Genomic DNA, 23,928 nt, shown 5'->3' on the forward strand with positions numbered 1-23,928 from the left:
TTGAAATTATGCTCTGTTACAGATACTATCTATCTCATAGAATTTTATCGAGTAATAATATCACGATTGTGAGTGAATATGAAAAAGTTAGGCGTTAAATATGTAGAAAATTGGAAGTGATAATAGACAGTTATTCCGGTAAAAATTGAACATGAGCAGAGAATAAGTATTTCTCAGCAAAAACTGGAATCCTCCTATTATTTGTTCAGATTTGTTTACTTGGAAGATACTTCACCATGCTACCGTTTCATTTCTGCGCACAGCTATATTCCGTTCACTGTTGCAAACTCGTTGAATCATTTATTGCAAACGCAAACAAGCATGGAAAATTTTAAATAACTCTCAAGACGAACTCACGAGAACTTCAATCGAAGCAGTTTTGTTTTCCTAGCCTCTATATGCATAGTATCACCCTTTATTCATATTTGTGCTAACTATAATTCAACTTTTATACGCTTTATTCTTAGTACCCTATATAGTTCTCTGACTACGGCAATCACATATCAATCTGGAATCAACACTACTGTAGAGTGAAAAATAATTATATGATTTAATTAGAAGAGATTACGAGTTCCGAAATTCGCTATGAAAGATATATATTAGACAACTATTTAACAGAAGAGATTGTAAGATTCGAATTTCCTTAAATTATTACGTTTACCAATTCGAATTCAGAGGGGACAAAATTCGGGATGCAAGTAACGAGTTTACCCAGAGCTTATCACGTTAATTGAACACTTTGGACTCTTCCGATTCGGGTACCATTTCGTTACTCCCCTGTCTCTCATTTTCTCTTATTCGCCCTCTTTGCCATCATTACTAATTGCCACCCTCAATTTCCGCTAATTACTTCTCACCAACTTACCAAGAACGATCATATCTCTTCTCGATTCTTTATCATTTTTGATATGGTTCCTTTCTGACGATCGTTAACGAACTAACATTCCATTGAAATTTGACGATTTGGCAAACAGCAAAATGCTTGATTGCTTGATTAAAAGATAAAGATTCTGCCACTTGTAAGAAACTTTGTAATCTAATTTCATTACTATACCCAGATGTTATTAATAACAATTTTGGTTATTTTTCCTCTATACAGTTTACTGGCTGTAAGTTTCTTTCCTTACATCAATAATAATGAATGAGTCAATCTTTACTTCGATCTAATTTAATCTTAGATGTATCTTTGCTGTATCTAAATCACGAATTATTTATCATATCGAAAGCTTTCAGCTTAATACTGAGAATTAATGCACGACGAAAACATCATAAAAAACAAATCGTATCTTATAAAAAATCAATTCGATCACAATGTGCGAGCTCGTCTGCGGCAGAACCTTTCGAAGAATGAAAAAGGTTGAATGGAATATAGTGAGATTAGGACATCGACAAAAGGTGGCTAGTTTTACTGCCTGGGGGGAACCTCTTTCTCTGTTCGAAGAGCCATTGAGACGATAAAAACGGACTCGAAGACGATCAAAGGCAGCTCGTTAAATTAACAGCCTGTTTTCAGAAAAAAAATTCATTCGGACCGTTTCTGGCTAAATGCTCGAAGGCGAGTCCTTTCACGAGGGTGGCTCGAATGTGGTGCATAAAAGAAGTTGCCCATTCGAAAATCGAGTCGGTATAAATAAAGCATGATCACAGTTGCAAAAATACTGCAACACATCATATTACGTGGAATATTGTACCTTTGAGTTCCTTTATTTGCCAGAGTACTCCATTAAACAGCTCTTTGACAAGGATTCTTAGACTCCACCACGATCTATTTTTCGCTCTTGTTTTATCTCTAGAATATATAAAACAAGTGATTTACGAAACTGTAACAGGCCCGTAGCAAACACCGAAGTAAATAAGGTGACTCAAAGGTAGATACTATGTCAACGAAATGAAAGTTAAAAGAGTTTCACTAGAAATTCGCCCGGTATAATACCACTCCAATCTTCAACATTTCCCTTTCTCCGTACAAAAGCAAACCACACTTCACGGTACAAAGGTCGGTTTTCCTCGTAAAAAAAACAGCTTGAATTTCCACGTGAAACATGGAAGCCACGCAGGAAAAGCTTCGATTGTCCCGACGGGGGTACGGTACACCGCGACGGGCAAACAAATTTGTACACGGGTTCGCCGTTTAAATCGGAGGCGCGTTCATGCGTGAACCCACCCTCTTGAAAACGATTCGATGGCGCGGGCGAACACACGAGGGGGTTGAATGAGCCTGACGATCGAGGCCCGGCTGTTATCGATCAAACGATCGTTTCACGGATTCGAGAACGCAAGGAAAGCTCTCGGGACGATGTTCAGATGTTCTGTGTGTCGGACGCATTGCGGCATTTTCCGGCCAACGAAACGGGATTCGATTTGCGTTGAACATTCGTAGTTGACGAAAAAGAAGAAAAGAAGAGAAGAAACGAAAGAGGAATTTCTAGGTAGAAAATACGTATATCATATGGAGGGGTCGCATGTACCTCTCGATCGTACTTATCCGTCGTACTTGTCCGTCGCCTTGACTTTTAACTCCACAGTTCCTCAATCGGGTCAAGAGCGATCCAATACTAGTTGAAACGACTTCGAGATCGAATTAACGTAATTACGTGAGGAAAATCAGTGCCGTAGTATAAAAATAGCGTCGGACGTTGAATTAGTGACCTTCGTTTCTTTTTTATTGTTACAAGAAGCGAACTTCAGAGACTCTGGGTGTCGTTCAATTAATTGGCGAGTCTTAATATCGGCTGAGCTTTCGGAAGATAACGAGAATCCGTGTCGAAGTATTGTTCTAGGAAATGTAATTAATGAAACAAAGTGGATGGACACTGATCGTATATGTTGCACTTGAAATTTTTTCGTGCTTTGAATCGGGTTTAATTCTCGTGTTAGAAGACTCTTATATAATTCTTTTACGTGATTTGATACATTAGTGCAATTTCGCCGCTATTATGTAATACTTCATGTACTACAATCGCGTTGAAAGCTAATTTTTAGACGGCTACAAAATTGACTTTAATAGTGTTTCTATTAGTTTGTAAATAATCCATTATTAGTAAATTCTCTTAACTAAACTAAACTTCATGCTTTGTATATCCTTCAACTTACCTCCTCGTTATCTATCCATAACTCTTCTTCAGTTCAAGTTTTATATTCACCCTTTACTATTTACACGGAAAATTTTATTCTCGACTGTTACCAAGGATTGTACCTGTGTCTTACACCACTCGAGATAATATTGTCACGAGTTGCGGAAATTGCAACCGAATAAGAATCTGCAGTGCGTAGACGTTTCTAACGGCTAGAAATGGTAAATCGCTGATTGAAGGGAGGTCGACATGAGTAGTACACTCGGCGACTTGGCAGCCCAGTCGGCCTCTTGTCCCTCAATCTTTTCCTCCTTTCCTTCCGACTTCTCTTTTTCCATCTTTCGTATTCGCAGCGGCACGAGACGAAAGGCAAATACACTCTCCTGCTGTCATAGCAAGGGCGATATTCGAGAGCGTCATGGTCCCTGATTATCTTTGATCTCCGACCCGCGGGCTTATCAAGAGCCGTGACAGCTGCTTCGATTCCGGTTCTCTTACAGTAATACGTTCTTTACGAACACTTTTGCTCGTCCCATACGCAAAAGTCGAAGTTTCAGGATTGCATCGAGTTTTTGTTCAATGTAAATGAGAACATTTCTCAAGTAAATAGTTGTTATGTGTGAGAAATGACAATAGATTCATTTTATGATAGGAAAATAAGTAATTTCATTGAAACTTCGAGTGAAGTGAAATTTTAATATACGATTATGATATTAATATTGTAAATTAAATAAAATAGAACGTTTCACAACGACACTGATTTTAAATATGTACCGAAGTTAATCATAAAACGACCGTGTTAAGGACGTTAAAGTTTGAAATTTAAAAGAGTCGGTCTCGATGTCGACGCTCGAGTCGGATTACAAATTCGTAGAGAAGAGAAAAGCGTCGACTTTGAAAATATAAACGATCGAATTATGCTAAGTTACGAGAAGTTTTAATGGAACAATGGGATAAAATACTTTTTGACTGGGTTACGCGATTAATCGAGTCTGCGTCTCGGCGATGTGTCGCTGTAATTACTGCAATAGACACGGTCGAAGGATAATGGTAACACTATTAAACTATCTAAACTGTATTATACAGCAATTATCACTACATTCGCCATACGGAAGAGACCACATAAATGCTCTAACTCCCCAAAGACAAAATCAAGAAACAAATATCAAATTAATTCCTACTTTAATTCCATTATCATAATGATTATAATTTTCCCCATGCGTCCATTAAATCCACCAACGAAAATTACAAATTAGAATCACGTATTTTATACTCTTTGTCGTTATGACAATCAAGGTAGAAACGAGCGATCGTCGAGCCTCCTCGCTGTCGAACAACATGGCCGTCGACGTGACTGCAACGACTCCTCGATTCGAGGATATTTTGCTGTCACGGTTAACGTAATTCAATCGTCGGCGATTCGCCGTTTGGCCAGGATCGGTGCTCGATGCTGAAATATATCGGGGATATTCGAGTGGCCGGGCCATTCCATTGTTCACACATACCAGTTAGAACGATGACTGACATTTCATTGCGTCGCTAACATCATTGAATGTCGGCGTCCTCGACACTGCCGAGTGCCGCACTCGTAACGCGTTATATTACTACCGCTTCGCGGCCTATTTAATTAGTTCCGGAGCTCTGTGAACGTTATCTGAGCCCCAAGCGATTAAACATCACTCGTTCAACGATGCTTTCTACCGGATTCCACGATTCCATGGTTATCAAAACAAGATTCGGTCGAAATTTTGATGAATCGTGCTAGTTATACACGAGGAATAATTCTAGATAATGTCACGAATCTCGTGTACGAGAAGTTTAATTGGTGCCTGAGTGAAAGAAAATAGGAGCTCGAAAATAGCATGAAAATATTTGAAGTCTGATATATTTGTGGATATTTTACGATATTTCAAAGAATCTTGAGAATTTCGAATTTTCAAAAATTCTACAAGTTTCAAGGAATCGTAGATCTAGAGATTATAGGGGTTTCGAAGTATTATGGCGGGTTCACTAGGGATCTGAGGATTCCAAGTGATTTCAAATGTTTCAAAGATTTTGGAAGGGTTCTAGGGTCAGAAGCTTGGAAGATTCTTGGTACTTAGGATCTTCCATAACTTCGAAATCCCTAAGTCTTTGAATGTTTGGTTTCTCGGATTCCAGGATACATGCCAACCCTAGAAATCTTTCGAGACCATAGAAGTTAAAAATATTTTGCACTCAACGAATTTACGATGCAATATGAGTTTACGAAATTATCAATCTACACGCATGTCTGTATATTTATTACGCAAGGAATGTTTATTGAATGCACTCCTGTCACGATAAAAACATAAACAAAAGGATTACGCAATCGAATACATTTTAGGTACTTTTTTCTTGTTTCATAGTTTTCTGAAGAGTAACAGACATTTCGATGAAGAGATATTCGAATTCGATCAATTTGGGTCCACTGGTTATTTTAAAGGCACAATGGTCAACCGATAAGGTTACGTGAGACGACGATCACAAAGCACATTATGCAACGGCGAACCGAGTTTGTAGTGTAAACCTAAACCAAACCCATGCACATGCTACGCACATCCGTAAATGGAGATGTCGTATATTTCGCTTCATGAAAACAAGCATCGTTAACGAACTTGTCGTATGTTTTGCGTATACTCTTCCGTTCGACGAGTGAATATGCAATTTTGCTGACTAGTCGCACCGACCACTTCCTTTTCGAATCGCAGGTATAATCGTTCGAAACATTCAGAGTAAGTTTTACATTTCCTTTCAATATTTCTTCCTTTTTAATATATTGTCAATTATTGAGGTAAAATTATTTGTGTTTTCAAAAGTTGTAGCTAGGCATTGTTGAAACAAAATCACATCATTTTATCAGATAACAAAAGATGTAAGAACGTTCTATAAAGATATACAAAGATGTATCTATTCCAACATCCTTGTTCTAATGAACAATTTCTTCCGTTATTTGAAATAATATGAAATTATAAGTATAGTTATCAAAACATTTGTTTAGAATTTCTTTAGAGTTATCTAATTCTGAGGATCTGTTAAATGTAGGATTGACGAACATCAATTAAATCTTCAAAACATTATGAACACCAATGCTAGACAAAATATCGAAAGTGAAAAACGAATGTGGGCTAACGAGCATCTTTTACATAAATTTTCAATTAAAGGCGTACTGTACGGATACATATGCTAAGCCTGTTCACGTCAGAAATTCATTTCATCCGAAGCGTTATTGTACTTAATGATTTAATGAATCTCGTCTGCAATGTGACGCCTAACGTAACGTATAAATTATGAAGCTCAGTCATAGTCGAGTGGGGTATTAAAATTTTCATTACTAGAATCAACTGATCGGCGTAACCTGCAACTGCAATCACCGCTCTAATTCTTTATCCAGCAATGGCATTCAAGCCGATATTCATTGGATGCGACGTCTTTCGTCGACAAGCTCGTTTTCCTTTAATTTCAGATCAAATATGTATAGACATTCTTGTCATCTGTATTTTGAAATTTATTTTTTTAAGCCTGTTTTTTTATTTTTTATTAGCTGTTCGTAAGTTTCAATTTTGTGAAAGTTCAATCCATTTTCCTATATATATTTAACGATTAGATAAAATCAATATTTTGCAGGTAAATTCCATATAAAAATAAAGAATTATTAAATAGCAAAAAATAATACATAAAAATAATAAGATTTTATTAGATAAAGTTTAGTATTTTAACTGGCTCCTCAAAATTCCTTTAATTAATATTCATTATCGCGAGCAATTTTATTCTTTATTCCTGGATTAAAATTCTCAATATTCGATGAAGCATACAATTAAATGAATATTACTGTAAAGAAAAATTATATAAATATTCACTATCAGGCGTGTAATTTGTAATTACTCGTGCTTACGTTCGATAATAATACGAATCGAATAGTAACGTGTCTTTTATTCGAAGCATCACTATTTTACAAGGAGTTCCATCTTGCCTTTGATACCTCTTCTCCTTTAGTCTGGATATGAAAAAGGATCTGTGAATCAGTGAATATCCATTTCTGATAAATTATTCAGGTCCGACGAAAGCGTCCAAGATAAACAGCCGTCTACAGAGGACAAGTGCGATAATCCACCTCGCGGGATATAGATTCGCGATTAATCAATATCGGACGAGGTGTCCGATTCAGCGTAACGTCAATTTACGTCGTCAATAAAGAAATATCGTTATTTATTTCTAGTTTTAATACGATTTTTAAATTCGAATAGACGAACAAAGGAACACGAAGCAATTTGTAAATTTAATTTCGCCCACATATTCAACTTTCTTATTTAAAATTTGAATTCTTCTCTTCTAGGGACATGTTAATATAAAAGCTGCATTTTTGCTTCAAATCACATTACTAAAATTTGCGAAATATTATATACTAGTAGTATATAATATTTGTTATAATATAACAAAATACAAAAATATGATTTCCTTAGAAAACATTTGGAGTTATCTTGTTCAACGATGATGTTCAATGATTTGGCAACCATGAACGATACACAGCGTGCGTAAATTTCAATTGGGACACGATTCGGGTATCACGGACGATCTCTTGAAAGAATCAGCAGTGTTACTTTGACTGCGGTTTATCTGGACGTATTGACAAAACAATGCAGTTCGCCGGTATCGCGTTCGTGGAAGGGAGAAACTACATGGAATCACGAGGCTCATTGCCAAATCGATTGTCGTGCGCGTTACATCTCCACCGTTGTTTCGCAGATGGACTTGTACCAACGTGTGTTGCACACTCGAGCATTAACGTGTTACGTCTAGTTACACTTGCGACCAATAACGCGACTACCCATCGTTCGACGTTTTATTTAATCCCTTCGAACGATTCTAATCGATCGAAAGTCATTGTTCAACCATAATCGATCTATCTCTTCTGTCTCTTTCACCTTTTCTTTGTTATTTTTTCACACGCATATTTATTGTGGTGATTTTCAAAATAGCTCCACACATATCTTTTCCTTACTTTGGATGTATTCTAACTTTCGTAATGATGATTTTCCAAGTAATACCATTTTTTCTTTATTTAGGTTTTGAATTAAGCATTGTATTAGTAAAAATGTTGGATAGTTTGTATAACAGTTCCAAAAAGCATAATACAATATTATCTTGTAATCATCTTTTATGTATATTGCTATATTGATTATACAACCTATCTTTACTAAATGGATCCTAGATTAATGCTTCGGTATACCGGAAAATAGCAATATCAGGTACCGAAACGACTACAAGGCCGCTTCTTTGGTCTTGCATTGGTACCACGTCGAACCGTGTGGTACCAGCTGGCTAAACTTCGATCGTATCTCTCAGAGCTAAATGTTGTTCCCAAAGATCCTCCTCGTTTCATGCGCGGATCCGTAAGCATGGTATATCGCGCGCGCTTCTGTAGGTTTAAAGTACCAATAACGAGGCTCAGAAATGGCCCTGAATGTCTTCTTTGCTTGTTAACCATACAACCTGCAGTTCGGTGTGGATATCGTGTTCGACCCCGTATTCTTTTCAAAATGCCACGGATATCTGTGGTTTACTTTATTGCTGAGTTGACTGCTATTCAATTTCATCGACTTGATCTGCTGGAAAAGTCAAAAATCTATATTTTTCTTACAGGTATACGACTATGAAGAATCCTTTTTGTGCGGTGGAGAGTTATTAAATTCACAGGATTTTAATAAATTAAATATTCTTCCTCGAATTTTTATATCACCTACAGCTGTTATAAAATGCAATCCAAAGTCAACGAAATGCGATTAAAAATTTATAATTCCACGTTTCTGAGATATTTCGGATTATAAATTTTCCATAAATGAAGCGGAATTTATAACGAAATACAGGTCAGCACATCATCGATAATTGCAATGATTCTTTTCAGAAATCACGCGTGCAATAAATTAACCCCGTTTATTAAAAAGGTCTATAGTTACGATGTATGCCCGTAATTCGCAGGCTGTAACCACCAGCACTGTTATGCTAAATATTTTAATCAAGATTCGTAGTTGTTCGCTTTTGTTCTCACGACTGCAATTACCGCATAACTAACCGCCCGATTCTCTGTGCAATATCGATGAATATTTTCTTGTGACACGTTCTTTCGTCGTCATCTTTACGATTTAAGAATCGCACCGTGAATACAAAATATAACAAAATTGAGACAACAGCGATAAATGTGCATTCTAAGTCTGCAAGAAAGTCTGAAATATTTTTGGAACAATAGTTCCAATGTTAAACCGCCAAAATTTTCTTGCGCTGAAACAATAAAGTTATTTAATTGCATTTGATAAACGCGCAATTTTCTTCGTAGGCAATTGTAAAATTGTAAAATTCTTGAGCGTTTGGGAAGACCATAATTTTTCAGTGCGAGAAGAAAGCAAATGTGCGATTAAATGTGCGCGTATATGTGCACACGCTTTTCCAAGTGCATAGTGCGCAAATATGTAATTTCAGGACGGCCTCGCAATAAATATCGTAGCCGTACAAATATAATTTTACAATTCCGTAATCATATCATTATACGGGTCATCGAATATTTCGGATGTATCCGCATTTGCCATTCTTCTGGCTCGCGTACTTGGCGACGCGTAAAAAGTTTAACATTTCATTAACGCTCACCCATAATCGTCCATTTCATGCCAGTTTGCAATCGTAGAACGCTTAGATTCATACGGATACACATAATACCTACATTATGCGAGATACATAGGTACATTACTTTGAATATTATCGAATACAAAGGAGGTTCAATTCGAATAACTGAATTATATCATGTTCCACGCTACACGAAGCTTGCAACAAATTCAATAGTGTCTCCAATATTTGTTTCGATATGATCAAACAGTTCTAACTGTCTGTTATTATATCTCGTGTAGCTTTATCTTCATTCAAAAGTAATACAAATATCTACAAAAAATTCATATTAGACGATAAATATAAGTATAGATAGTATAATGGTATAATATATCAAAGTATGAGAAGAAATTGACGAGTCAGCGAGAACGTACGTCAGTTGCAGTAAAATCACGATATCTATCTCGTTCAGAATCTTCGAGAAAAATTAAAGAGACCCTCGATGGCGTCAAGGGACGAAGAATGACGCGAGTCAGCCAAAATTTTTGCATGTAGATTGTTAACGAATTCGACCCCGCGAGAGCACCGGAGAAAAAGGAGCAAAAAGAGCGGAAGGCAATTTCGACTTTGACCAGATACATGTCTCAGCGATAAAAGTAATGAGATCCATTATAATGAGGTAAGCTGTCGCTCGCAAGCGAAGTATCTTTTTTCGCGACTGCTAATCTATTCTGTTTCTGTCTGGACATTCGTCGAGTCTTAATCTTCCATCGTTATAAACAACCTATGCGATTAAAAGTATAAATTTAAACTAATCGTAGAAAGTTAATATCGAACTCGAAAATATAGCGTTATGCTGAACGACTTTTCCAACTACTCTTCTACGTCATAAATATTATAATATAAGTTGCAACGCGTGCTACACATAACGGTATTTCGAGATTATAATGAAACGATACAAATATTTGAAACTAGTAACTTTGTCTCGATATAAAGTCAAGCTTGTCAATTTCTTTTATGTAAATTTTTATGTAAATTGAAGTGAGAACTTATTTACAGCATTGAGGAACGTTTTAAACGCATTCGTAAAATTGTCGAGACGATAGAGACAAGGAAACAAGGTAGGAGATGTTTAACAGGGCGTATAATTTTTCCTTGAACGCTAAGAAATCTTTGGTTTTTCAACTATTGCACATTCTTATACTTTTCGGAAGCAACCGAGCACGAAACGCAATAGACGAGAAACGATAACGTCCGATCCATCTACTTCGTAATTTCACAGACACCGTTTAACGTTAATGCTGGATTGAAATTCGTAGAAACGCTTTGAGTCGCGTCTTCTTCCCTGTCGATGAGTTTTCGTAAAGGGAAATGTAAACGAAATATCGAATACGGGGGAAACACGTAGAAATTGGCTAGCAAACGAAAGAAATTGCGCGTGTGAAGGCGAACGGGGTATAGAAATTGGTGAATTTCCGAACGATTCTGCGGGAAGATTTAAAAGATTACGTAGAATGGGTTGAATTTGAATGCAAATGAATTCTTAAGCCGTAGAATATGAGAAAGTTGATCGCGAAAAGTCGCGTAATAAAACTCAAATTTTTTCTGTCGCATTCCCTGCCACTTGAAATTTTTATTCGTCCTTTCATTTTCTCTCTTATATTTCTCTCCTCTTTTAATAAAGGTAAAAAAAGAGAGACGTAAGTTTCGCACGGAAATTTTTACGACTCAATCCGTCAAGTCGGAGAAAGGTATTTTATATTCCCTTCCCGAAGAAGGGAAAGGAATCGCTACCTGATTGTGGTGTATCGGGCCGGAAATACATCAAGAAATATTTGAACGTCTTTGCGGGATACGCGGCGGTTTTCCATTTGAATCCTGAAGAGACGAAAAATAGAAACGCGGGCAGGATTTTCATTTGAAATTATTCGACAACGTCGAACCGAGCCTGCCTTTCGTTCTCTTCCTTCTTCTCCTTTTTATGAGGCACGCTGTCAACATTTCCTCCCTTCGGCCGTAATTTTGAAACCAAATTTTAACAAAAGACTCGACTTCATTCGCCACACGCCGGAAGAACTGCCGATATCGCCTTAATGAAATTCCCCACGTTCCACGGTTGGCCATAAATTACGCAGCTTAATTAGATTAAAAGTGGATCTCGGTTATATTCGAAGCGTTCCAAGGAGGCAACCGTCACAGCTAGCCGAAGAAATTTCGATGATATAGTAAAGGAGGCGAGTTCTTTGGAGCGGAGAAATATTTTAACGGAGCGTATGCACGTACGGAAAATTCAGTTTCGAAAGGAGAAGAGGTCAGAAAATGGTGGTCCATCACGTTACGAGGATCCACAAGCGTAAAAGAATAAAAAGGCCCCGCGCTGTTGAAATTTGTTGGATGTACGTGCAGTAGTTACGGTATCGTTGCGTTGAATATATTCGAAGAACAGCCGGCGATCCTCTGCGTATCTCCAAGCTAAATCGAATCGATGGTTGGTACGCTTGTTACGACGGATCCGCCTTGTTTCATAAAATGAAATTCTGAATTTTTCATCCCGCCCTCCATTAAGAAATTGATTGAGACAACCCGCGTGATATTGGATTAGGTACTTCCACTTTTCTACGCTGCCTCGGCTATTCTTGAAACGTTATTGCTCGTAAATCAAGGTTCCCGTTCCGCACGAAACACGCGCGATACTTCATTCATAACGTTACTAATTTTTAATTAGCTAATAAAACACTACAGTTATTACTATGAACTTTGCGAACAAGCGCAAACATAATCAATCTTCCATCAATGATATATGAATTGTTTAGAAGTCACGTTGATTAATTTCACAAACTGGGAAGTAGAGAGAATTATAAGCATTATTCTTTCAAATTTATGTTAGAATTTACAACGTAATTATCGTCATGAAGGTAAGTTATATTTTTTTTTAATTGAACGCTAATGAATAGGTATACTCATATAATAAAATTCGGAAATTTACAAACACGAAATTCACAAAACATGAAGTCGATCAATTTATTTTATAAATAATAATAAAAGAATCTTCCAAATGTTTCTTAACATTTGCTTCATCAATGAAAAAAATATCGGCATGACTCTTTCAAGGTTAACAAATTTCAAGATCATTTTAAAGATATTCGTAGGTGGTATAACGTCGCGCAAGAACTCCGCATATCTCGGACATCCGGTTCGAATGGAATAGCCGCATAGTCGGCGAGTCGTGTTTAGAGATGCACGTGACGGAAATACCCTGCATTCTCAACGTTGACTTTCTGTGGACGTCGGGTGGGCAGATTTTCCACGGGTAAACTGTGTGCTATGGCGGGGAGCAAAAATTACAAACGCGAGAAATCGTGTCTACATTCGATCCTGACGTTGCTTAAATCAGATTAAGGAACGGTAGGCCACCAAAATTGCTGTCACTTACATCGTACATTATACGCGACTTTCAGAGAAGAAAATAAATTCGAAATACCGTACAAGCTGTTAGTTACTTTGTCCAGGACTTATATGAAATTGTAAAACTTAAATCGTTTCATACGATACTGCTTCAAACGTAATTAAAACGCCTTATTTACATGAAAGACTATCACTTTAAATTATGATCAAAATTTCGCTTTTAATTCGAAGTGTAAAATATGATTGAAGATATTCACATATTATTACCATCAGACGATTACATTAATTTCGAATTCCAATTAATATTTAATTTAATTATTCCGCAATGTACGAATTCGTAGAATATTATAGCTGCTTATAGTTTATTTCAGATAACGTTCCGTAAGAATGAGTTTTCGTTATGATGTATATATACATATCCAAGGTGGAAAATCGCTAATAATCATGGAGAATTCTGAGAATATTTACCGAACAGTCTGGCATGATAAAAATAAACAGAAACGAGGGTCCGAGATTTCCTTGGCTGTGAAATTGCCTGAGCGCGAAGGGAATTTTAATTGCGCCTATTAATGGAGCTGCTGGAGCAAAAATAAGCCACACGATATCAAACATTATTACAAGGGACATCGACGACACTGAGAAAATACCGAACAAAAATAGCGCCGATGTAAACTGTGTAAAGCGAGATTCTTTATCAAAGTAGCGGACAGTGAACTGAAAAATCGCGTAACCTTCGTTTGATAGCATAATATAATTATAATTTATGGATTTTACGACTCAAAGTTGTTTGAGAATTGTAAAAGATAGGCAAGAATATCTCTGATATGAAAAAATAATCATACTAAAATTAAAATTTCGTTCAATTAGAAATGTTGTTTGCGGAATTTCAGTGGTTGATCGTTCTCATCAGGTTGAAAATTATTATTAACAAAGAACGTAAGGGCGAAATAAGATGTCCCAATGTCGAAACATTAGTATTATCTCGATTTTCGCAGACTGTTATTCTCGATGATTATTCCAGCTGGAAATCAACGTATTCTACGTGATGTGCGTTTTGAATGCCACAGTTGTGTATCCAAACGTGAACTTTCATCCCCTAATAACCATCACGTACAATTAACGTTTTCTGGAACTCGTTTCCTAATGCAGCTCACAACCACGCAAATAAAATGTCTTATCTTTTTCTCTCCATAACACCTCTCGAAATTGCAGTCACAAAGATAATATTCACACGAACATTTTCAATATTCATGGTGTCAGTAAATTACAATACTAAGTAAAAAAAGAGAAAGTTCTAATTTCTATAAATAATAATAATAATAATAATAATACTAACAAAAAAAGGTACTAGTTCATTCATTCACATTTAAACTATGTCTACGCCGATAATATCAAATTAGATTAGAAGTCTAAGACCGATCTAACTTGCAAGGAAAGGGATTTAGCTCTTTTCTCGCGCATGTCAATTATCGGAAAACGAGACAGCAGGGAAAATGTACATGCGATTGCTCTAAGCACCCACCAGCTGTGGCCAGCGGACCGTGAGGTAGACTTTGGCGCGGCCAAAGAGCCGCAATCTTCGTAATCTCCTCAGCTTCTTATCGTTAAAGCCCATCCCCATGAAGACGGGCGGCACACGTGATCCGCATTGGCACTCCAGGTTGCTAACCGATTATTTTTCACTACGACAACACAGCAGCTCATACAACAGAGTACAGATCACGTCTAGACTGCACAACCCCCTCTGATCTTCGATGTCGCTTTTCACTTTTTGAAGTTACTCTTTCGATTAAAAACGTTTCGTTGAGCTTCTTATCACGATATACTATAATAATACACATAATAAATAAATAAAATAATAATACTCTAAATTTACAATGTCATCGTGAATAATTATATTTCACGTATCGTTACATTAAATATCTGTATTTTCTACATTTTTTAAATAAACGTTGGTAACGTCTCAATAGTTCTCTAATAATATACTATTTTCATTCCTGGATTAACGTCAAACTTTCACAGGGAATTTCTAGATTTCCCGTTGAGCCGATTCGGAAAAGGTTTAGCCAACTGTAAAGTTGAATTTTCAAGGCAAAACGCGCAGGTGACGACTGTATCACGTGAGTTCCGCGAAGGAATCGTTAGATTTGTGACCTTGGAATTGCGATTCAATGTGCAGCAACCATTGTGCAGCGCAATCCGACCGCGCGCGCTCCCTGCATAATCGTTATGCATATCCGTGTGACGTTGTCCGTCGAATACTCTCTTTTCCCTACACCGTTGCGCGGACTTCGAAAACGAAACTATACCCATTAATGTTTACCTATTCACAATATTCACACTGTTCGAGAATGTTCAACGTACAATAACACAAAGTACTCGTATGCTTAAAAAATCACATTTTCCCGCGGTAAATACGAGAACCAAAATTTCGGACAGCGAAAACTCGATAGTGACGTATATTATTCACGAAGCTTCTGGATTTTCAGCGTTAAAGCTTATTCATCTATCAAATGAGGATCTACTTCGATTAATTATCTAATAACCTTCGAGCTCTGTCTTCAAGCTAACAACGCAACAACGAAACGTCTGGGAAATTTGTTCCTGAAAGGATCTCTCGATACAAGGCAAAATGAAATAAAAAAAAAGAAGAAATTGGGAGTACGATTATACAAACGCAAAAGGGTACACTGGTTTCGCGAGAGATGTTGTCTCAACAAGACAAGGCAAAACAAGAGGCTGTGACGTTCGCGGGACTACGAAGCTGCGGACGAACGTTCTCGGAAGACAGGAACAGATCCCGCGTGTTTGGATCCGCGCGAATGACTGCCAGTGCTTTCGCTCGGCGGGCCATGGGGTGCCGAGGGATGCTGCCAGCTGGGTTGGACGGCGCAAGATCTACCCCCACACGCGATCCACAACCACCTACACCCCCAGCCACGTTCACCACCGCTAGCCAGACGTATCTCCGGCGCAATTCAGCCCTCGCCTTCGACCTCTCTTTTCGCTTCAAAACAACTTGATGCCCACTATAGGAAAAATCATCCCCCTCCCCCTCTCCAAATTTCCCTGACAGTGACAATGACGACGGCAACGAAGAAGACGACAAGGTGCCAAGGCCCTGCCAGAAAACCGGATATTACCACGTCAATGAATATTTGAGTAGGCTTCGCTTCCAAGGTGTTCTTTGCTCGAATATACCGAGATTAACGTTTAAATGTATTCTAATTGCTTTTAGACGCCGATCGTAAGACACAGAGTAGGATATTAAAAGCAATATTTAATTGCAATTTGGTTTTGAAAATTACACTGCTATCCATAAGTATTAGGATATTTACTGGTATCCAGTATAAATTGAATGTTTTTCACTGTTTTCAGTTTCGAATTATTTTATTATAAATCTGGTATTTCATTTATATCATACGCATCTCATAATAAAATACAAGATTTGTATTTTAATTAATTTAAATTGAAATTTGTTAGAGATTTCCAACAAATAAATATAACGAGTCCTAATATTCCGTTGTCTTAACGTTAAATAGGCAGGTAAAATGGTAAAGCTCTTAATATTTATGACTTGCAATGTACTTTCGAGTATTGATTGTGCGATAAAAATCAAAGTTGAGAATTGTGTTGTCGAATTTAGTGAAGTCACTCAGGTTTTAGATATAATGTTCGATTAGGCACAAATAAGCTTTTATTCTTCAGATTAATATTGCAAAACATATATCAATAGTATTATTGAATTTTATTGAATTGCAAATGTACTTGCAAGTATTTTATTAATTTTGTTGCAAATTTTTTATCTATTCGATAATAGATTACGGGCACTTAGTACGTTTCTCTGCACGTAAAGATTTAAAAAGCAAATAAGAACACATACAATAAACTGTAATAAGAACTCTTGGTTTCTACAAAATAACAACTGATATAGATTAGTCAGGATCGATTCGACTCGATACGTTTGTAGTTTTTTAATTACACGGGCACCGTATGAATAAGGAACAAAAACGTTTCTTGTTTTCCGATATCGAATGCATTATGACCATATATGTCTATGGTTGTGAGTAACGATCTAACCAAATTGAAATAACGACTTCGATAATTGTAACATAATTGTATCATTTTACCGAATAATTGTTACCGTTCGCCAATGAAACCGTGGAAACAAGAGCCTCCCTGTCAAGTGTTTTTCATGTTGGCGCAATAAACGCTATATCAAACTCTTCGTTCTATTTCAATCAAACGCGTGTTATTCTTGCATCGTGAATTGAAGACGCGAGATCGGTCTATCCGTTTGTTCTACCTGAGATAAATAAATGAATAAATAACAAGCATCGGTATTGTCCATTTTGAAAGATCAAAAATTCCAGTTACGAATTCCTAGAACGGTATTCCTATAAAGGTACTCTTAACATCGAGCATAGGCGGACTGATATCTAATTCTCTGTTATATGTTCATCTTGGAAGGTACGTTCACGTAGCTCTTACCGTCATTTAGTCTAGCCGAAGTAATCCCTTTGAAAAAAAAATGAGGAAAGGAGGGGAAATGGCGTGGCGGAGATGAGAAAAATACGGAGATCTCGTGTCCAAACAACTTCTCAGCTCATCTTCCTATTCCTAGGCAGTGCGCTGTCGAGGAAAACGGAAAAATAATCCGCTGGCTTTGCCTGACAGAGCGTAAAAAATGTGCTTCTGAAGACGTCAAAGTACAAGACGCTTCGGTATATTACGGGGATGATATCCTCGATAACATCCAGGCCTTGTCTTTCCCTTTCGCTCTTGCCACTCGATCTTCCCAGAATTTTTGCCTCGACATGACGTTAAACGTCATTGAACGGATGGATTACGAAAGTTATATTCAATAACTTATTTACTGTTTGTTACATGTAACTTATTAGATATTTTATATCTATTTGTAAAAACGTGTGTTGAATTTGAGCGTAACGTTTTGCTTGTTTTACATCAATAGAAACGAAGTCGGGCAATGTACTAAAATTAAAGTATTACTCTAAGAAGAGAACGGTGTAAAAAATAATTACTTGAAAAAACGAATTCAGAGATAAAAGCGGCGTTCATAAAACACATGTTGAATTCGTATTCACTTTTAATCTCTGTTATTGCTCTTTTGCATACTGATTTATCGTAGTCGGGGAGAAATTAGCGGGATAGAATCTCGCTTTTGCCCGTCCTGCTATGAGCATCTCTTTGACATGGCGTAGGAAAACTAGCGTGGGAGGGTTATTCGTAAAAATAGTAGAGAAAGACGAATCTCGGTATTTTCCCTTCGAAGGAAGAATATCTACAATCTATATCAATTAGGAGCGCCACTTAAGAATTAAAATGATAAAAGATAGACAATTCGACGAGAGAAACTTGTAATTTTGGTAAAATTAAGATGATGTTCATTCGAACAAGATGAATGATAGTTAAAGAAATAGCCCAGCACGAGGTAACTCAGATTGTTCTCCATTAAACGCTACGAGTTTACTTCCCCTCTATTTTCCAGCCTTTTTTTTCCTTGATGTATGCGGTGATGTAGTGCATGAAACGCTTTATCCAACTATTACACGAGCGTCCGTCCACTATCTCCGTGCGATCTGCCTGACCAAATGGGAAAGCTTCGAGGAGAACGTTTATCTCTAATCGATCTCGATATATTTGAAAGGTCAGGGAACACGACACGAAGGTTAGAGAACACGCTGCTTAAAATTTCAAAGCGAATTACCATATGGTTGAAGTAAATACGAATTTTACCCTGGAAAATTCAATTTGCGTAACGTTTCTATTTTCTTGAAAATCTCTCAACATCAAGCTAGGCATCCATAGATTACCATCGTGCAAACAACCCAAAATTCTACCCCTTTTCGTTTCGTTGCTCTTTATTTCTTGCTTTTTGTATCCACGAAGCTGTTAACATCGAAACCCTTTCGTCGACTGACGTTTCTTTCGAGATGGAGCCCTTTAACTCCGCGCGTTTCGAGAACCTCTGGTCTGCCTTGATGATTGCACGAAGAAAATGCGTCTCTTTGCCACCTGGAAAATGCATTGTACATTACCCAACGACCTGGCTCGTCCTTGCATGAAACGGGACGTCAATGGGGATCGACTGTGGGGAAGCGAAAAATTCCTATGGCCTTGGCGAACGATTCGAGTGCACTCCAAAGAGATCAAAGCTATTGCCGTGACGTTCTCGCTTGCGGAAATAAAAGGCTCGATACGAGATTCGAGTACAAAAACTTAGAGCGAAAAGAGGGCCGTCGATCGCAGCGTAAAACTGATCTCGTTGAAATCCGTTCCAAAGAAAATCGGTTACATATTGTATTTCAATTATTGATACATATTTGGAAGATTCGAGATTTATCGAATTTGGATCCATCGCTGTTTAAGTTGCTTCTTATCTATGATGAATTTAATCTGAATCTAAATTTGAAAATTTGAAAGTTTGATCGTAAGTGCGAAATATACAAATTTTTAATTGCGTACTCTTTTCTTTTTATAACAATTTTTGTACCGCTGGTTAAGAAATTACGAAATATTAATTTCTCCTTGCAAATACTTCCAGAGTGGAATTTCTACAAAGCGACGTTAAGTATAAAATCGGTCGCATTAAATTGATTAGTATTCATTAAGTACGCGTACACAGATAAATCAATGTTTCAAAATGTGTCGCCACCAACGTGTAATAAATTTATCTGCCTGAAATCGATTAGCATAACTACGCGTTCTGATAAAACACGGGATTCTCTGTACATAACATCGCTTTGGGATTATAATGCCGTGCGATATCCCGAATTCACTTAATCCCGTGGATCTGATTAATGAGTAAAAATCAGCCAAAACATCGAGTGTAGTTACGCGATCGATCTGGCATAACTAATACGATCGTATACCTAATAATCGGTTATCAATTCATTTTACCATTGAATCAAACTACTTCCCTTCGCAAATGAAATCTCCACTCGTTGAATAAATCCGCAATATTCGACAAGTCCGTTAAAATATATTAACGTATCTTCTGTTATTTTAAGCCATTCTTTTCTCAGATTAAGCGGGCGTTAATAATAAAAAGATTCGATCGTAGTGACGATTGAAGTATGACTAATACACGAGTTGATTCATCGTATTTGCTCGCTTTCTGTATTAGTTTACTACGGTTTATCTAATTTCAATGGAATGTCTGATGACTAATAAGTTAGAAGTTTAATTTAGCACATTACCAGCTCATTGTTAGTGATATCTACTCGGTACGCTTTGCTGCTTCAGAGACTAGTTGCTGGCGCATGCACTTTATCGACATATTAACTGTCATAGGGGTCACCGGTGGCTGACAATGGACTTGACAGTGACAGCATAGAGATCTCCGGACTAATAATGCCGGAATTAATTAAGATATCTCGGTAAAAAACAATAAAGTTTATAATATCTATGTACTTTTAATATCATAGTAACAACGTAAAGCAGTGGGAATGCACCACAAAGCGCTGATAATTTAATTCCATTAATAAGATACATATCATATAACAACGCATTATGTTGGAACAAGCGACGGTTTATACAAAATAATTTGAAAATTGCAGCAGTTAATGTGCTTATAATGTCCTTCTATACATTTCTAAATCCTCGCTATTCTCATCTTTTATTTTCCATCACGTTAAAGCAACGTTCAGAAATTTCCCGAAATTTCAAGGAAGACCGTAGAATACTAGAATCGCGATAACCGGTTACGAGATTGACTGCAAGATTCAATGGAGAGACGGGGGTGCGGGCTAAGATTTATAGGTATTTTTGCCGAGGAAATGGACACTTGCCAGCCGATCAACTAATTTAGATCAAGGTTTTGGAAGCGATTCTCCAGCACCGGCGAAACTTTCATGCGCACATATACCGGCAAATATTTGTGACACATATACGAGCAAACGTGTCAATAATTCCGCCCTGTGCAAGCTAATACAAAACGAACGGAAGCAAAGGGGGTGCGCGACAGAGAACCGTTAAAGCGTGTCGTCACAGAGCAAGAATTTGGTACGAAATTCACAAACTATCCGACAGAGCGCCGCTTGTAATACGTTAATTGAAGCTGCACGCAACTGCCAATTACGTTTCACGTTCATTAGTCCGTGGAAACGGCCACGACGACTGGGCATGTGGAACATGCGCTCTGGCCAGCCATGAACCTCGAATACTAGCATGAAAAACGTCATTCTCCAGGATCTACGTGAAATTATCCCGGACGCTTTGCGCGATGGAAGATAGATAACAAAGGGTACAGCGTTCCGTGTATGATTAACAGGAAATTTCTGAAATCTCCTTCTAATAGACATACATTTTCACCTTTATTAGGCAATATTATTTACAGAATATTATGTAAGTAAGAAAAGTTAAAAGGTAGCTAAAATGAAAATTAATTTTCGTCCAGTAAATACTGGATCATTATAGTCATATGTTGAATATTTCATTTTATAAAATGTATAAAATAAAATATATTATCATTTACGAAATATATAAAATAAGATATATGTTTCGTTGGAAGGCAGATAAGACATACATTTTCATCTTTTTATTAAGGAATATTATTTGTAAAAAAAAAAAAAAAAAAAAAAAAAAAAAAAAAAATGGAAATTATATAAGGGAAATTAAAGGGAAGAGAAAATGAAAGTCAATGTTCGCGTAGCAAAGGCTGGGTCATTGTTGTCACGAGCGTTCAATATTTTATTTTATAACGATAAAGCGAAGACCCAAGGTCTTTTATTCCTATCTGATTAAATTCGAATGGTTTGATAAAATATTAGGTCATCCCATAAGTTCGTGCCGTTTTTCGAGCGGTTATATATGTTAAGATTGTTTACATACCTTTCAGTTTCATGAAAACGTGTAATCCCCCTCTCGTTGTACAAGTTCTTCCCATTTTTCTGGTAGGGCCATTATTCCGTCTCGATAAAAGTTCTCTTGTTTTTCTTTAAAATAATTTGCTAAGCTATTTTTGAGAATGTCAATATTTTCAAATTTTTTACCTACTAAAAAGTGTTGTAATACTCTGAACAGTGGTAATCAGATGGGGCAATGTCTGGGGAATATGGGGGATGTGGTAAAATTTCCCAATTAAATTAAACACCATCCCCAATTTTTTTAAACACCTATGAATCGTTGTCTTAGGTATTTTCAGAACATTTGACATCTCTTGAACTGTCAAACTTCGTGATTTTTCAACAAGATCCCGAATTTTATCTTCGTCTGTCTGAGGAGGACGCCCGGAGCGTTCCTCGTCTTCTAAACAGAAATTCCCAGCTCTTAAACGTTGGAACCACTTCCTACAGGTGCGAGATGAAAGCGCATTTTTTCCGTAAACAGCACATATGTTTTTCGTGGCAATTGTTACAGAACTTCCTTTCCGAAATTCATATATGAGATATATATGAGAACATGAGATGTCGAAAATGGATACGCATTTCACTCATGATTTTTTACTGTTAGAAGTCATTGTGTTCACGATATTACGATCTTATACCCACGAAAATCTGCTCTAGCCTGTTCTCGATCAGCTAAGCTCAAGTGCATTGGTCCCTTATCGCCGTATGTTTATAAATCGACACATGAAATGTATACACAAAAGTCGGCACGAACTTATGGGATGACCTAATAATATTCAAATGAAACTTCAATAATAAATGTAAAATATCTGTCTGAGTCAATGATTATAAAATATGACGACTTAAATATTACAATTATCGTATACTGATAAAGCAAGATAAGAATTAAGATAGCAATAAAACGATTAAATCTAGGTATAAATAGGATGAGACAGGATGAAGTAGTTTAAGTATAAGGAGATACAGAATCAGCACTATTGTATAAGTAACGGAACATTATAATCCCAATGGGGAAACAAATCATTACTATTATTATAATTATCAAACAGAGAAGATTACAAATACTATTATTATAAACATCGAAAATACAAAAAAATAAAAAAAAGAGAGTGTAAACAAAACGCAATTCAGTAAAACTGGGATCAAAGTTAAAACTAGGAGAAATATAGCTTGTTAACGACATTTACAGGTAACACAGAGGCATGTTTCATATCGAGATAAGCCAACACGGTTCGTTGTGGGCACGTTTCGACTTAAAATTCTCTATGCGTTCGATCGATTGTAAAGGAATGGTAGAAGTCGAAAAACGTCGGTAAAGAGGAGGACAAGGGGCAAAGAAACAGATGTCGTAATTTAGGTCGGGATAAGAAACGTGTCGGGTGTTTTCGGTTATCCGGAGTTTTCATTTATACCATGAAACGAACCGGACAGATTAAATATCGTTCAGAAAAGAATGGCCTCGGACAGAACCGAGAACAATACGGGATTTCGTCGTCGATAAAGCGGCTGCTGGTGATAGCAGCTAACGTTCTCAGAACTTTCGTAGGTTTCTTTCGCAGAGACGTGTGCTTTCTTTTTCGGTCTGCCTAAGTTTAAACTTGAAATGATATTGTATCGCTTACTATGTGTCGGTATATATTGTTTTCTATATGGTGAATTTCGTAAATGTTGAGTCCTTGAGAACTTGTTATTGGAAATGGAAACAAGTTTTTTTAAAGATATTTTAACTTTTGAATGTATAGTGTCATTATTTTTCAATGTAACAGAGACACAATCCTTACTACATAATATAAATCAATATTAAATAGAATAAATAAAGTATTCATAAGAAAAGAAGTCTTTATTGTGTTTAAATTACCTAACTTCGTATGGTAATCCAATTAATTTCTTTTCGAACAAGAATCGCGCTTAGTCTTTACAAAGAGGCAAGCCATTTCAGAATGAATGGGCAACTGCGTGCCCCG

The 23,928-nt window shown here is 36.9% G+C and overlaps 1 protein-coding gene across 25 annotated transcripts in view; it reads right to left on the bottom strand.

Annotated features, from left to right (window-relative positions):
- LOC100643982 (disks large 1 tumor suppressor protein) overlaps positions 1 to 23,928 on the bottom strand; it is a 542,862-nt gene that overhangs the window by 164,646 nt on the left and 354,288 nt on the right. The window contains exons 1-2 of one of the 25 annotated variants that reach the window (XM_048410877.1): positions 15,641 to 15,930; positions 14,617 to 14,876 (exon numbers count right to left, since the gene is read on the bottom strand). The exons of 21 other annotated variants lie outside the window; for them this stretch is intronic. In XM_048410877.1, the coding sequence (XP_048266834.1) occupies positions 14,617 to 14,715 (99 nt within the window). In that variant the 5' untranslated portion in view covers positions 14,716 to 14,876; positions 15,641 to 15,930. Of the gene's footprint in view, positions 1 to 14,616; positions 14,920 to 15,248; positions 15,370 to 15,417; positions 15,601 to 15,640; positions 15,931 to 23,928 lie in introns of those variants that run through there. 3 more of the 25 variants (XM_048410876.1, XM_048410878.1, XM_048410879.1) reach the window with 3 other exon arrangements.

The sequence above is a fragment of the Bombus terrestris genome, chromosome 12 (assembly GCF_910591885.1).
Source record: "Bombus terrestris chromosome 12, iyBomTerr1.2, whole genome shotgun sequence".
NCBI lineage: Eukaryota > Metazoa > Arthropoda > Insecta > Hymenoptera > Apidae > Bombus > Bombus terrestris.